The 14,671-nt window shown below is 41.3% G+C and overlaps 1 protein-coding gene across 1 annotated transcript in view; it reads right to left on the bottom strand.

Moving 5' to 3' along the window:
- LOC124616696 overlaps positions 1–14,671 on the bottom strand; it is a 59,986-nt gene that overhangs the window by 31,336 nt on the left and 13,979 nt on the right. The window contains exon 3 of the mRNA XM_047145034.1: positions 8,329–8,520. Within this exon, the coding sequence (XP_047000990.1) occupies positions 8,329–8,520 (192 nt within the window). The remainder of the gene's footprint in view (positions 1–8,328; positions 8,521–14,671) is intronic.

Here is a 14,671-nt window from a genome sequence, read left to right as displayed (position 1 = left end):
TTACATCAGGTGTACAATTTCTAACAGTTTTGGTATCTATTTCCAAACATTATCATTTAATTCAGGTGTATAATTTGTGACAATATTTGTATGATTTCACATACATCTGATGTATAATTTCTAATAAAATTTGGTAACATCTATAATTTCTAGCAATAACTGAACTATTCCTACTAATAAATCTTATTAAATCAGTTTTACACAAATTTGAATATCCTCATCGATTATTTATTCTACAAAATTAACAAAGGCTAGCAACAGTAAGTTGTTGCAGTGTATAAGCAATGTATGTTGCCATTTTGATCTTTTAATTATAAGAGAAGTCTTTAAATTTGTAACAAAAATTTAACAAAATGATAATTACTTATTACATGGATAAGGATTATTAGTTAATACATAATTAATCAAAAAGATAATTAGTTTATTGTTTAGTTTAACAATCAATCAGTTTTTAGACAGTTAGTCTTTTAAAGAAATTAGTTTACTATTTAGTTTAACTATCAATTAGTTTCTAAGGAATTAGCTTTTAAGACATTTAGTATATTATTTAGTTTAACAATCAATTAGTTTTAATAATTTATTTAATTAAACATAAAGAAATATTATTTAATAAATGATAAATCATAAAGTTTACGCTGTCTTATTCCTAATGCATTCTAAAGTACAATTCTTATATTTATTATTATGTTTATCTTTATGTGAAGGATTTATATAAAAACAATTAGAGTCATTAATCTCTTGACAACTTTTGCAAATCTTTGTAGATTTAGATGTTTCTTCAATTAAAAGTTCTTCATTATTTATTGTAGATGTAGATTTTTCTTCATTATTCATTTTAATAACATTTTTGAATTTTCATCACATGGATTTTGTCGTAAATGTACCTTAAATAAACTACCGATCTTATTGAATGGCGACAAAAGGACTTTTTTACTGTTGTAACTAACAGCTTGGATTTTATATGTTCGTTATGCACAAAAGTTGTGTATGAGAAAACTGGATCACATTATTCTTGGTAGTTGTTACACCGATATCAAATTTTATTCAGGAATTGGTGTTATAGTTCTATATGTCACAAGATATACTATATAGGTAGAAAACAGCGGTGGCGGCTTGGTGATGGGTTATAGCTTCACAACCTACACAATGACCTTGCTTCCTTTTAGATGAGCAAACCATGGCCATTTGAGATGGCACGATTTTATTGGGTTGTAATTGGGTAAGGCACTCAAGACAAGAATTGTCCTGTACTGTTATGCACAGTCTACTGAGGTCCATAGCTGAGCGCGGTATGTAAGCCGATCGTCTGGGTAGCAATCTGTTCACTGCTCTAAACATGTATTATTAATAGCCATTGTTGAGAATATGATTCACTGCACTTGGCCAGCATTCATAGCCAAGAGCAGTCCCATATGTTGAGTCATAATATGACTGCATTAATGTTTCTGAGATTTTGTGTTCAAAGCTATCTTAAACATTGATAATGAATATGTGATTGTAATCTGTGTTCAACTTTATTATTATTCATGAATTCCCAGTACCGATTTACATAAGATTGTCTAGAACTCGGTGTATAACTTTTAGGAAGTACAGCACTCAGTAAAAAAGTCTGGATGAAAATTTTTGTACTCTTTTGAGGAAAGGTAGATCCACATCATCACAGTTGCAGCATATCTTCATACACCAAGCCACCTCCGAACATTACCTTCTAAAACGAAAGGAATATATTTAGAAGACGAGAGGCGAGTTCTATAGAAAAACTGTACGTTTCCAACTACAGTCCCCACACATACCAATAGCTTGTTACAACCAACCACCCAACCATGGTATTTACAGAGCAGAGATGTCGTACTGTTGACATAGGAATGGCCTTCACTGATCTTTCTCCCTTCCGTTTTAGTTTTTGATCTACATCAGCAATGGAAGTTGGTTATCAGTTGTGACAGTGAAACTATATTTAAGTCATATCCTCGTTTTTTTTTTGTCTATTGGTATGTTTCTCAGTAAGTTACACCTAAGACATCAGATATCATTTACACAAAAGCATCTTTTCCTTCCACGGTTCTAGTCAGTTGTATCTATGAATCATTCCATTCATTAAATAGTTGGAATAGTTTATCAGCTTATTAGCTTGTCGAGTAAGATTATATGCATGTATTCAAAACCTGGACACATTCTGAGTAACCAACGCTGTATCAGTAGTATGGCTATGGTGACACTGGCTCACTTCACACTTAAATACAGCATTAAATTGTGTGATAACACTGGCATCACAATCCAGCATGCAGCCAGTTTGCAATTAAATACACTACTGAACAGTGCAATACCACTAAAGTCACAAGCTTTGCCACCTTATCTACGACCTCATAATTATGATATCACATTGCCAGTACAAATGACTGGTATTATTTTCTTTAAAAATACTTAAACTATAATGTGAATTTCGTAAATTGCCGTCATATTCAAAAAGGAAGTACTCCCAATACCTCAGCACTCTCAGAAAAAAATGGAAACTTCAACTGAATTGTTTAAATTGATGCTATTCATCTCTCTCTCTCTCTCTCTCTCTCTCTCTCTCTCACACACACACACACACACACACTCACACACACATACACATATACACACATCTGAAAAAGATAATTTGCTCCTAGCCCTCTTGGCTTGAGTGCAGTTGGAAGGCTTCTGTAAAAGTCTTTGTCAAGTCAGCAGTGGAGCGTTTGATTTCCAAAATATCTATGATCAGCACTGTATTGTCTCATCCATAAATTGTAACTTTCTCGCCCTCTCTCTTTATTTTGTACTTTACTAAAAAATGTTTATGTTAAACATCATCTCTCCCTCTGTTTGTGTAATGGTCCCTGCAATGTGGGAGAGAGGGATGGAACTAGATCAAAATATAGGATTATTCTAAATGATGGACCCATTTTCAAAACTTCATACTTATTCAAGTACAAATTCGAATTGAACAAGCTTCATACCAATGAAAAGAGAAAGTTAAAAAGATTTTTAATAAATTTAATAATTTGTAATTAATTAGTTTTTAATAATTATTTAAGAATTAGATGTTATAACTGATCAATGTGGCTATGGTTGGCTACACAGTGAATGTCGACACGGTAGCCAAACTTGCGACACACACGAGAAATGTATCTGCTGTTACTGAGTGCACAACAGCAGTCATCCGGTTCCGCAGATCGTTCTGAGTCGTTGCCAGAGGCGGGACGTTAACAGATTCCTGCACATAACTTTATACATCCAATAGAGTTAGCTTGTTCAAATTACATAGTTATAAAGTTATGAGTAGTGTAGACTTTTCGTTCCCCAAGTACTGTAAAACCTAAATCTTTTTCGCTGTCACAATTTTGACCTTTTTCATGAGAGAACAGTCGCAGATCTCTCGCAGTGCAATACAAAAATCCAAAGTTCTTTATTACAACACGAGTGAGTGTAGCAAGAATTTGTCAATATCCAATTTTTGCAAGGGATGCCACGTCCCCTTAAAAACAAATACAGCTATTTTTTATCATTTTTATGCTTATAAAGATTTATTTCTCATTTTATTTATAGATCCAGATGTGCTTAACATTTCTACAAGCTGTACTCAGTGGGTGTCGTGGAATACATTATTTGCCGTTTTTAGATTTAAAACTTCATGGAAATATTTAATAAGGAAATGAAGACGTTCTTATAGTAAAACTTATAATTCATTCTCTAAAAGCCTCGCAGCTTTCCTCCAAGTAGAAATACGATTGCAAATTTCCAACTTTTCGTGTTGTCACTGTAATTTCTCTACAGATAATAAACGCAAACTCTATCGACCTATTTTCACAGTTATTTATATTTCGGTATAAGGTACCCATGGCTTCCGATAACTCGTAGCATTTCGTTTGATTTCATACACTGATAATACCTGAAAATGATGAGGATATGCTCTGTAAGCCTTGTTGACAAGAATAGCACATACTTTACTTTACTCATCACCTTCAAGCTTACATTGAGTACCTCTCGGGCTAGCTTTCCCAGGAGTGTTAGTTGTACATTAACAGAGACACACAGCAACAGGGATAGGTCTACTACTGAAGAGTTAATCGAAATTCATCTTCTACACAGGTGCACTGAACGCAGAGAGTGGCAAAGTGGCACTACGTTGAACTGCCTCTGCGGTACTGGCATGCGTCGTCATTGCGTTATAGAAAGCTTTCATCTACGACTTCATTATTTTCAAAAACAAGCCGAATGTAATTTAAGACATCTATATAGCTATCATGTTATCCCTATTAAGATTTTTAATACTTTTCTCGAAATATGTAAACTAACGTGTTCTACTCGTAATTATAGCAATCGACACCTATGAAAGTTACTTTAAGTGTACACTCAGTGTAATTCAAAGTGAAATTTCACTAGTACAAAGCTTCAAAAACTACACAACATACATCTATGTCCACCAGCCTAATGTATAATTAAAACCTCATGCGAAATTTGGTGCCTCTAACTTTAATCAAATATCGAAACTCAATTTCATTTTAAGAACGATGAATTATTAATAACTTTCCAACTATTTTTTGCAACATGATAAAATACTAACTTTAAGAGGTATTTTAGCAACTTGGAGAAGGATCTGTAACAGAAATCATTGATCATCATAGACGTAATTTTTCAACATCTCTCTGCCGTGTCTAACGAGAGGTGCGTCTTGTCTACATCTCCTACAGCTGAGCAATGAAACCACACTCCATAGCTGTATTGACAAGGTATTTAGCAGAGATGTCAGTTACCGATAGCGATGGACTGCTCTCTCATTCATCCAGCTAGTAGATGCACTGAAGTCTAGAGATATGTGCGTAAGATACTGCAATATATATATATATATATATATATATATACACACAGGGTGAGTCACCTAACGTTACCGCTGGATATATTTCGTAAACCACATGAAGTACTGACGAACCGATTCCACAGACCGAACGTGAGGAGAGGGGCTAGTGTAATTGTTTAATACAAACCATACAAAAATGCACGGAAGTATGTTTTTTAACACAAATCTACGTTTTTTTATATGGAACCACGTTAGTTTTGTTAGCACATCTGAACATATAAACAAATACGTAATCAGTGCCTTTTGTTGCATTGTAAAATGTTAATTACATCCGAAGATATTGTAACCTAAAGTTGACGCTTGAAACCTCCGACGTTCAGTTACGTGTTGTAACAAACACGGGCCACGGTCGGCGAGCAGCATCTGCAGCGACATGTTTACGATGACGACCGTGTTTACGAGTGTGGCTGTAGTGCACTGTTGTGGTTTGGTCTAGCTGTCGCAGTGTCCGCATGTAGCGCTTGCTGCTATTGTTATTCTGCATTCGTCTCCGCACGCAGACCAACTGTAGTACACCGTGTTACCAGACGTCTGTATAGTGTAGTGTTGTAGGAACTGTGACCATGGTGTATTCGAACTCTGAAAAGGCGGAGATGATACTCATCTATGACGAGTGTCGACGAAATGCAGCTGAAGCTTGCAGGGTGTATGCAGAACGGTACCCGGACAGAGAGCATCCAACGTGCCGCACATTGCAAAACATCTACCGCCAACTGTATGCAACAGGTATGGTCGTAGCACGCAAACGGGTCCGTAACAGGCCCGTCAAAGGAGAAGCGGGTGCAGTTGGTGTGTTAGCTGCTGTTGCCATGAACTCACACATGAGTACACGGGACATTGCGAGAGCCGGTGGACTGAGTCAAAGTAGTGTCATGCGCATACTGCATCGTCACCGGTTTTACCCGTTTCATGTGTCGCTACATCAGCAAATACATGGTGATGACTTTAATCATCGAGTGCAATTCTGTCAATGGGCATTAACGGAGGATGCGTTGCATTTCTACCTGTTTACCGATGAAGCGGGTTTCACAAACCACGGGGCAGTGAATCTACGGAACATGCCTTACTGGTCCGTGGACAATCCTCGCTGGCTCAGACAGGTAGAGCGACAGCGACCGTGGACTCTAAATGTATGGTGCGGAATCATGGGCGACCATCTCATTGGTCCTCACTTCATTGCAGGGGCCCAAACAGCTGCAACATACATCGCGTTTCTACAGAATCATCTGCCAACGTTGCTCGAAAATTTCCCACTGGAAACGCGTCGACGTATGTGGTATCAGCATGATGGTGCACCTGCACATTCCGCAGTTAACACTAGGCTGACCCTTGACAGGATGTTCGACGGGCGTTTCATAGGACGTGGAGAACGCATAAATTGGCCAGCCCGTTCTCCTGATCTTACACCTCTGGACTTCTTTCTGTGGGGTACGTTAAAGGAGAATGTGTACCGTGATGTGCCTACAACCGCAGAGGATATAAAACAACGTATTGTGGCAGCCTGCGGCGACATTACACCAGATGTACTGCAGCGTGTACGACATTCATTACGCCAGAGATTGCAATTGTGTGCAGCAAATGATGGCCACCACATTGAACATCTATTGGCCTGACATGTCGGAACACACTCAATTCCACTCCGTAATTGAAAACGGAAACCACGTGTGTACGTGTACCTCACCCCTCATGGTAATGTACATGTGCGTCAGTGAAAAAGACCAATAAAAAGGTGTTAGCATGTGGACGTAATGTGCTGTTCCAGTCTCTTCTGTACCTAAGGTCCATCACCATTCCCTTTGGATCCCTACGTAATTCGGTGCTCTCCGATAAACACGATCGAACAGCGGAGGAGTGGTACTCAAGCGTCAACTTTAGGTTACAATATCTCCGGATGTAATTAATATTTTACAATGCAACAATCGGCACTGATTACGTGTTTGTTTATACGTTCAGATGTGCTAACAAAACTAACGGGGCTCCATTTAAAAAAAACGTAGGTTTGTGTTAAAAAACATACTTCTGTGAAAATTTTTTATGGTTTGTATTAACCAATTACACTAGCCCCTCTCCTCACGTTCGGTCTGTGGAATCGATTCGTCAGTATTTGATGTGGTTTACGAAATATATCCAGCGGTAATGTTAGGTGACTCACCCTATATATGTCTGTGTGTGTGTGTGTGTGTGTGTGTGGCAGAGAGATATAGAGAGAGACGTAATTTAGGTTAAGCCCCTAGCCAATTTTTGGAAATTCTGCAATATTAGCAACACATTTTTTAAATGGCACCACTTTACGCAGTTTGGAACGAAGATATTAAAAAAAGAAAATTCTACTGATATTGATTAAACAAGCTGTATACATACTGTTTCTGTGCCCATGGCTGATTTTTTTTTTTTTTTTTTAATTTCCCGCCTCTCTGACATCATGATTGTCACATCAATGATAAGGGGTGATCATAGGTAATGGCTTTTGACCTTAGTGATATTGCATGGGGCAATATGGGTTTAAAGAGCAAAGTGCTCACCATCTTGCATTATGACAGTTGTATCACATAGTTCAGTACTGTGTTTAAGTGCATAGTGAGTCAATGTCGCTGTACACATACTACTGATACCCTTGGTTCTAAACTTTGGAGATCTTAAATTTTAGAAAAAAAAATTATAGCTCACCAGTTCGATAGTACCACGAAATGTCAAATGAAAAATCTTCCCTGAGAGATAAAATCTTATGTGGTTATGAAATAAGTAAACCAAGCACATGAAACCGTAAAGATGAAGACATTATAAAATAAAATTATGAAATAATAAAATAACTATTCTAAAGATAACATCATAAGATTATCTAATGACATTTCTAAGCAAATGCATAACATTAACCTTATGAAAAAGATTAAGTGTTCTTTCATAATAAGTTATCAATAGAAAATCACATGGCTCTGGGAATAAATATTAAACATCAGTTATTAAATTTACTGACAAAAATTGGCATTTCTACTGTCTAAAAGTGAGTACAAATAAATAATTTAAGAAAAATGAACTTATGAGTGACTGTTTCAGAAGGTGACGGTCATTTGGGGGGAGGGGGGGCGGGGGTTGCTTTCTTATTGTTAGACAGACCTTTTAGGCAATTGGAAGATAAGGGCAATCATAATAGTCATAAACAAATGTGTGTATGAAGCGTGTCAGTGTTTCGTTTTATAATGCAGGAGAAAAATACTGATAAATCACATAAATAATCAAACTTTAGTAGCAAAACCTTATGCCGATTTCGCAATTTCTAACATATGGAACTGAGTATTAAGTCAAAATTGTCTAAAATGGCCATTGCACACTCCCATAAATACTTCTGTAAACAGTGTGAGTTTACAGACGTATGAAAAAGAAAATTATGCACTAGTCCTACACTTAGTATGTGTAATTTTGTGAGTATATGACGCGGATTTCCTTACCTATAGCGGGTCCAAGGGTGAAGAGGAAAACGCCGCTTGTCACCATGTTAAGGCCTACGGCGGCTGGAAGCTTGTGGTCGGGGCACACTTCGGCAACGCACAGGTTAATGTTGATGATGGCGGCGCCTCGAGAGAATCCAGCCAGAGTGTTCCACACATACAGCGCCACCGTGCTAGAGGACGTGGCTATCACTGCAGAGAGGTATAGTGACCAGTAGCGAAGCGAAGTAAACGGCGGTAGCGCATTCAAAGCTACATTTTGAGTGATACAGTATCACTTAACTAACGACCAACTGAACCACATGTAATACAAAATAGAAATGTCAAATCGTTCGCAGCGTGATATACAGTATTGAACATTTAAAAAAGAAAATACAAACAAACCAGCACTTAGATCACGGATGGAAGTTATTCAGTTCAGCAACATACACACCTGGAAATGGAAAAAAGAACACATTGACACCGGTGTGTCAGACCCACCATACTTGCTCCGGACACTGCGAGAGGGCTGTACAAGCAATGATCACACGCACGGCACAGCGGACACACCAGGAACCGCGGTGTTGGCCGTCGAATGGCGCTAGTTGCGCAGCATTTGTGCACCGCCGCCGTCAGTGTCAGCCAGTTTGCCGTGGCATACGGAGCTCCATCGCAGTCTTTAACACTGGTAGCATGCCGCGACAGCGTGGACGTGAACCGTATGTGCAGTTGACGGACTTTGAGCGAGGGCGTATAGTGGGCATGCGGGAGGCCGGGTGGACGTACCACCGAATTGCTCAACACGTGGGGCGTGAGGTCTCCACAGTACATCGATGTTGTCGCCAGTGGTCGGCGGAAGGTGCACGTGCCCGTCGACCTGGGACCGGACCGCAGCGACGCACGGATGCACGCCAAGACCGTAGGATCCTACGCAGTGCCGTAGGGGACCGCACCGCCACTTCCCAGCAAATTAGGGACACTGTTGCTCCTGGGGTATCGGCGAGGACCATTCGCAACCGTCTCCATGAAGCTGGGCTACGGTCCCGCACACCGTTAGGCCGTCTTCCGCTCACGCCCCAACATCGTGCAGCCCGCCTCCAGTGGTGTCGCGACAGGCGTAAATGGAGGGACGAATGGAGACGTGTCGTCTTCAGCGATGAGAGTCGCTTCTGCCTTGGTGCCAATGATGGTCGTATGCGTGTTTGGCGCCGTGCAGGTGAGCGCCACAATCAGGACTGCATACGACCGAGGCACACAGGGCCAACACCCGGCATCATGGTGTGGGGAGCGATCTCCTACACTGGCCGTACACCACTGGTGATCGTCGAGGGGACACTGAATAGTGCACGGTACATCCAAACCGTCATCGAACCCATCGTTCTACCGTTCCTAGACCGGCAAGGGAACTTGCTGTTCCAACAGGACAATGCACGTCCGCATGTATCCCGTGCCACCCAACGTGCTCTAGAAGGTGTAAGTCAACTACCCTGGCCAGCAAGATCTCCGGATCTGTCCCCCAATGAGCATGTTTGGGACTGGATGAAGCGTCGTCTCACGCGATCTGCACGTCCAGCACGAACGCTGGTCCAACTGAGGCGCCAGGTGGAAATGGCATGGCAAGCCGTTCCACAGGACTACATCCAGCATCTCTACGATCGTCTCCATGGGAGAATAGCAGCCTGCATTGCTGCGAAAGGTGGATATACACTGTACTAGTGCCGACATTGTGCATGCTCTGTTGCCTGTGTCTATGTGCCTGTGGTTCTGTCAGTGTGATCATGTGATGTATCTGACCCCAGGAATGTGTCAATAAAGTTTCCCCTTCCTGGGACAATGAATTCACGGTGTTCTCATTTCAATTTCCAGGAGTGTATTTTTATGTCTGTCAGAACATAGTAAATGCAAAACATAGTGCACTAAGTATAATTATACTGTTGTCCATAACATTGAATGAAGTAAGAAAGGAAATACTGTAAACAAAAAATAGTACATCCATGAAGTGTCAGTTTGCGCTGAAGGAATTATTATCGTTATCAATATATAGAACAGGCGCAGACATGGAATATGTCTAATTTAAAGAGAAGCTTCTCCAACATTTTCTGACGTCTTTTGCCTCCTCTACCATATTCTAATTGTTTCCCTAACCTTGGACACTTTCGTATATTTCCTTCAGCCTTTGGAGGTCTTTCTCGTGGTCTCCTAATGTTTTTCATATTTTTGGTATCCTTAAATTCATCTCCTGTGTCAATAACGCTCTTTCATCCCTCTAATTAAATTTCCTATGCTTCTATTCCGTGAAGAAAGTTAACTTCAGTGTCCATATTGCTGCATCATAAGATAAAATGAGTACATGCACTCTTCCATATGACACTTATCGACCTTTGGGGAATATTTGTGTTCCAATTTCGTTTCTTATGGTTTTGAAAATTCTACTGTTTTTCTACTGCTTTAATTTATCTTTTTCTGCTGTCGCCTTCTGGAGCCAGCGCGGTTCCGTATAGACCACTGCTACCATCAGGGTGAAGCAGTGGCGATGGAGAGAGGTGAGTTACATCGGCGGGCGAAGGGGGAAACAGCCAGCAAGGTGTAACTAGGGGGCGCCCGCGCGGACACACAGCTGGAAGCGTTGCAGGGCAGAAAGGTACACTTAAATCCACATACGTACTCGGAAATTCATCATACTACGTGTGGTGGAGGGTACCCTGTAGCAGTACAATCGTTTCCTTTCTCTCCCACTCGTAGACAGAGCGATGGAAAAACGACTCTCTATATGCCTCTGTACGAGCCCTAATTTCTCGAATCTTAGCTTCGTTGTCCACATGACAAATGTACCTTGATCAGCCAGAACATTACGACCAACGACCTACTACCGATATAAACCCATCCAGACGATAGCAGCGTTACCTGGCGAGGAATGAGTGCTAGGCAGACACACACACAGGGGGCATGTAGTGTCAATGAGCGTGCTGTCCGTGAGTAGAATGGGGGAGGCGTGTGATATATCTGAGTTCGATCGAGGGTAGGCTGGAGGCTCGGCACGAGCATCTCGGAAACTGCAAGACTTCTCGGATGTTCGAGGAGTGCTGTGGTGAGTGTCTTCAACAGGTGGGGAAAGCAAGGTGAAACCACATTCACACGCCGTGAGGTTTGGCAGCCACCCTTCATTACAGATGTCAGACGTAGTAGGCTGTGTAGACTGGTAAAACAAGACAAGAGGCGAACTGTGGCGGAACAAACATCAGACTATAATGCTGCGCAGAGTACAAGTGTGTCTGACCACACACTGCACCGAACCGCTTAACGATAGGCTTTCGCAGTCAACGACCCATGCAAGTGCCAATGTTAACATCACGACACCAGCAACTACGAGTGAAGTGGGCACGTGTCCATCGGCACCAGATGTTGGCGAAGTGGCAGAGCGTTGCATGGTCTGATGAATCCCGATACCTTCTTCATAATGCAGACGGAAGGGACGGAATCTGTCGTCTTCCGGAGGAAGAGCTCCTTGACACCTATACTGCGGAACGGAGACGAGCTGGCGGCGGCTCCATTATGCTCTGGGGAGCATTCAAATGGGAATCCACGAGTTCAGTGGGGCTCGTGCAAGGCACCATGACGGCCAAGGGGTATCACACATGGGTTTCAGACCACGCACACCCCTTCATGACGATCATATTTACCGACGGCAGTGGCATTTTTCAGCAAGACAATGCGCCATGTCAAAAGGTCAAGAGTGTAACGAGTGGTTCGAGGAACACAGTGGCGAATTCCAGTTGATGTGCTGGCCGCACAACTCGCCAGATATGTACCCGAATGAGCACATACGGAATGTGATTCATTGTGATGTCGGACCTCATCACCCCCCTTCCAAGAATTTACGGGAATAAGGTAACTCGTGTGTGTATATGTGGTGCCAGCTCCTTCCAGCGACCTACCAAGGCCTCATTGTTACCATGCAATGACTCGTTCTGGCTGATCAGTATATGTTGGCGGCAGTAGGATCGTGCTCTCAATTTTCTCAATACTGTTCTTCAAAAAGAATGTCGCCTTTCCTCCAGGGATTCCCATTTGAGTTTTCAAAGTATCCTAGTAAAAACTGTGTGTTGATCGAACGTACCAGTAGCTAATCTAGCAGTCTACCTCTGAATTGCTTCGATGTCCTCTGTTAATACGATCTGGTGAGGATCCCAAACACTCGACCAGTACTCAAGAATAAGTCACACTAACGTCCTATACGCGATCTTCTTTACAAATGAATCACACCTTCTTAAAATTCCCCCAATAAACCGAAGTCCACCATTCGGCTTCCCTACCGCAATCCTGGCATGCACGTTCCGTTTCACATCGCTTGGCAACTTTACTCCCAGATATTTAAACGATATGACTCATAGAGAGTTTCAAGTAAGCAGATAGTCCTACCTTTTCAGCACTAATTGTGTCGTGCTTGATACAGTGTCTCCCCTACCCAAGGTTCCTTTAGCAAACAAAATGACTGAGTCATTGTGATCAACTACCTATCCAGACGCCGGCCGAAGTGGCCGTGCGGTTAAAGGCGCTGCAGTCTGGAACCGCAAGACCGCTACGGTCGCAGGTTCGAATCCTGCCTCGGGCATGGATGTTTGTGATGTCCTTAGGTTAGTTAGGTTTAACTAGTTCTAAGTTCTAGGGGACTAATGACCTCAGCAGTTGAGTCCCATAGTGCTCAGAGCCATTTGAACCATTTTGAACCTATCCAGAATGTCTAACACGGACAGAGATCTTCTATGACTAGAGAAAGAAGCAAAATCGAAAATACGCAGAAAGCTACAGGCCAGTTTTCTCTGCTGTTATCCCTTGCCAGGAAATATTTCAGTTATACTACATGTAGTAAATGCCGTGTGTATAGGGCCTCCCGTCGGGTAGACCGTTCGCCTGGTGCAAGTCTTTCGAGTTGACGCCACTTCGGCGACTTGCGTGTCGATGGGGATGAAATAATGATGATAAAGACGACACAAGACCCAGTCCCTGAGAGGAGAAAATCTACGACCCAGCAGCGAATCGAACCCAAGCCGTTAGGTATGACATACCGTCGCGCTGAACACTCAGCTCCCAGGGGTGGACACTAGATGTAGTAATAATAAAGAAAAATGACACAGTTTAGTTTTCAAATTGGCACCATTACTGCATAAGTTACATGAGAGAGTATAGAAATGGGACGATGCACTTGAAGAAGGTGAGAACATCACAGGAACATTTTTATATCTATGATAGGTAATTAACGCTTCAGACGAATCACATTAGTTCGTTGACATTTCGTGTTGGCACAAGTGTAGTTCGAACACTATATAAATCACTTCAGAAATAGTTAGAATGGAGAATATATTTGTAATAATTGACAGAACGTGAGGACTCTTGGCTAGAGATACAAACAAAATAAAACCCGATAAAAGGACAGCAAATTAGATCGTTAGCTTAAGTAGAGAACACAGTTCTGTATGTTGTGTAACTAAGAAAAACACTGTTGTCACTGAATCAGTTTGACAGTGAAAGCGATGTGAACACCAGAAATCTAAGGAAAGAGAACATGAATAACTTCCTTGATTCTTACGATTCTCTATTCAGTATACAGCAACCGGCAGTTTTTTGTGCACATTAGGAAAATTATAAAATATTATTGTATACACCGTTATGCAGGGTGTTATGGGTATAAGTGCAGTACATTATTATCATTGGTACATTAATGAGTGCGTTAGTTGTTTTTTTCTCTGCATCTAACATTTTTCTAGCAAACACATCACATTATGCGCTGTCTGATGTTTTCTGTGTGTTTGTAAGTGCACCACTAATTGTACGAAAACGGTGTAGGCTAATCATTTTGCGTCCATGCATCCATACATCGACACCTGACCTGCTGCTCAGCTGAAAACATGCGTTAATGGCTTCTTCTTGCCGCATATACTTGGAAGTAGCTACCCACATAAAAACACACTACACTCATGGCTATCATTATTATTCTGTAGTTGAGATAAACACTGTTGTAACGTCGTTCAGTATACTTCTCTCAGTCTTTAGAAAAATATCAGCACTTATACCCCTAACACCCTATATATGGTTACACGAAAGAAGTACGAAAAAGGTGTAACTAGACATCAAATTTCCTATCTGTCTAAGGGAATTAAAGTAGTATATTAAAATGACAGGAAATTTCTGACATGAAGAACTACACTGCAGTGTCGCAGAAGGAACGTCCTGCTTCTCGTAGCCCTACGGCATTTCACGACCTTGTTCAAACTTATTGAAGCGTTGCCAAAGGCGTTTTCGTTGTCTGTAAGCCATTCTTGATAACACCAACTCACCACGTCTAGTACCCAAAGGTAACTAACGC

Source organism: Schistocerca americana, chromosome 5 (assembly GCF_021461395.2).
Source record: "Schistocerca americana isolate TAMUIC-IGC-003095 chromosome 5, iqSchAmer2.1, whole genome shotgun sequence".
NCBI classification, from domain to species: Eukaryota; Metazoa; Arthropoda; class Insecta; order Orthoptera; family Acrididae; genus Schistocerca; species Schistocerca americana.
Note: the sequence above shows the minus strand (reverse complement) of the source record. Positions and strands in the feature narration are given on the sequence as shown.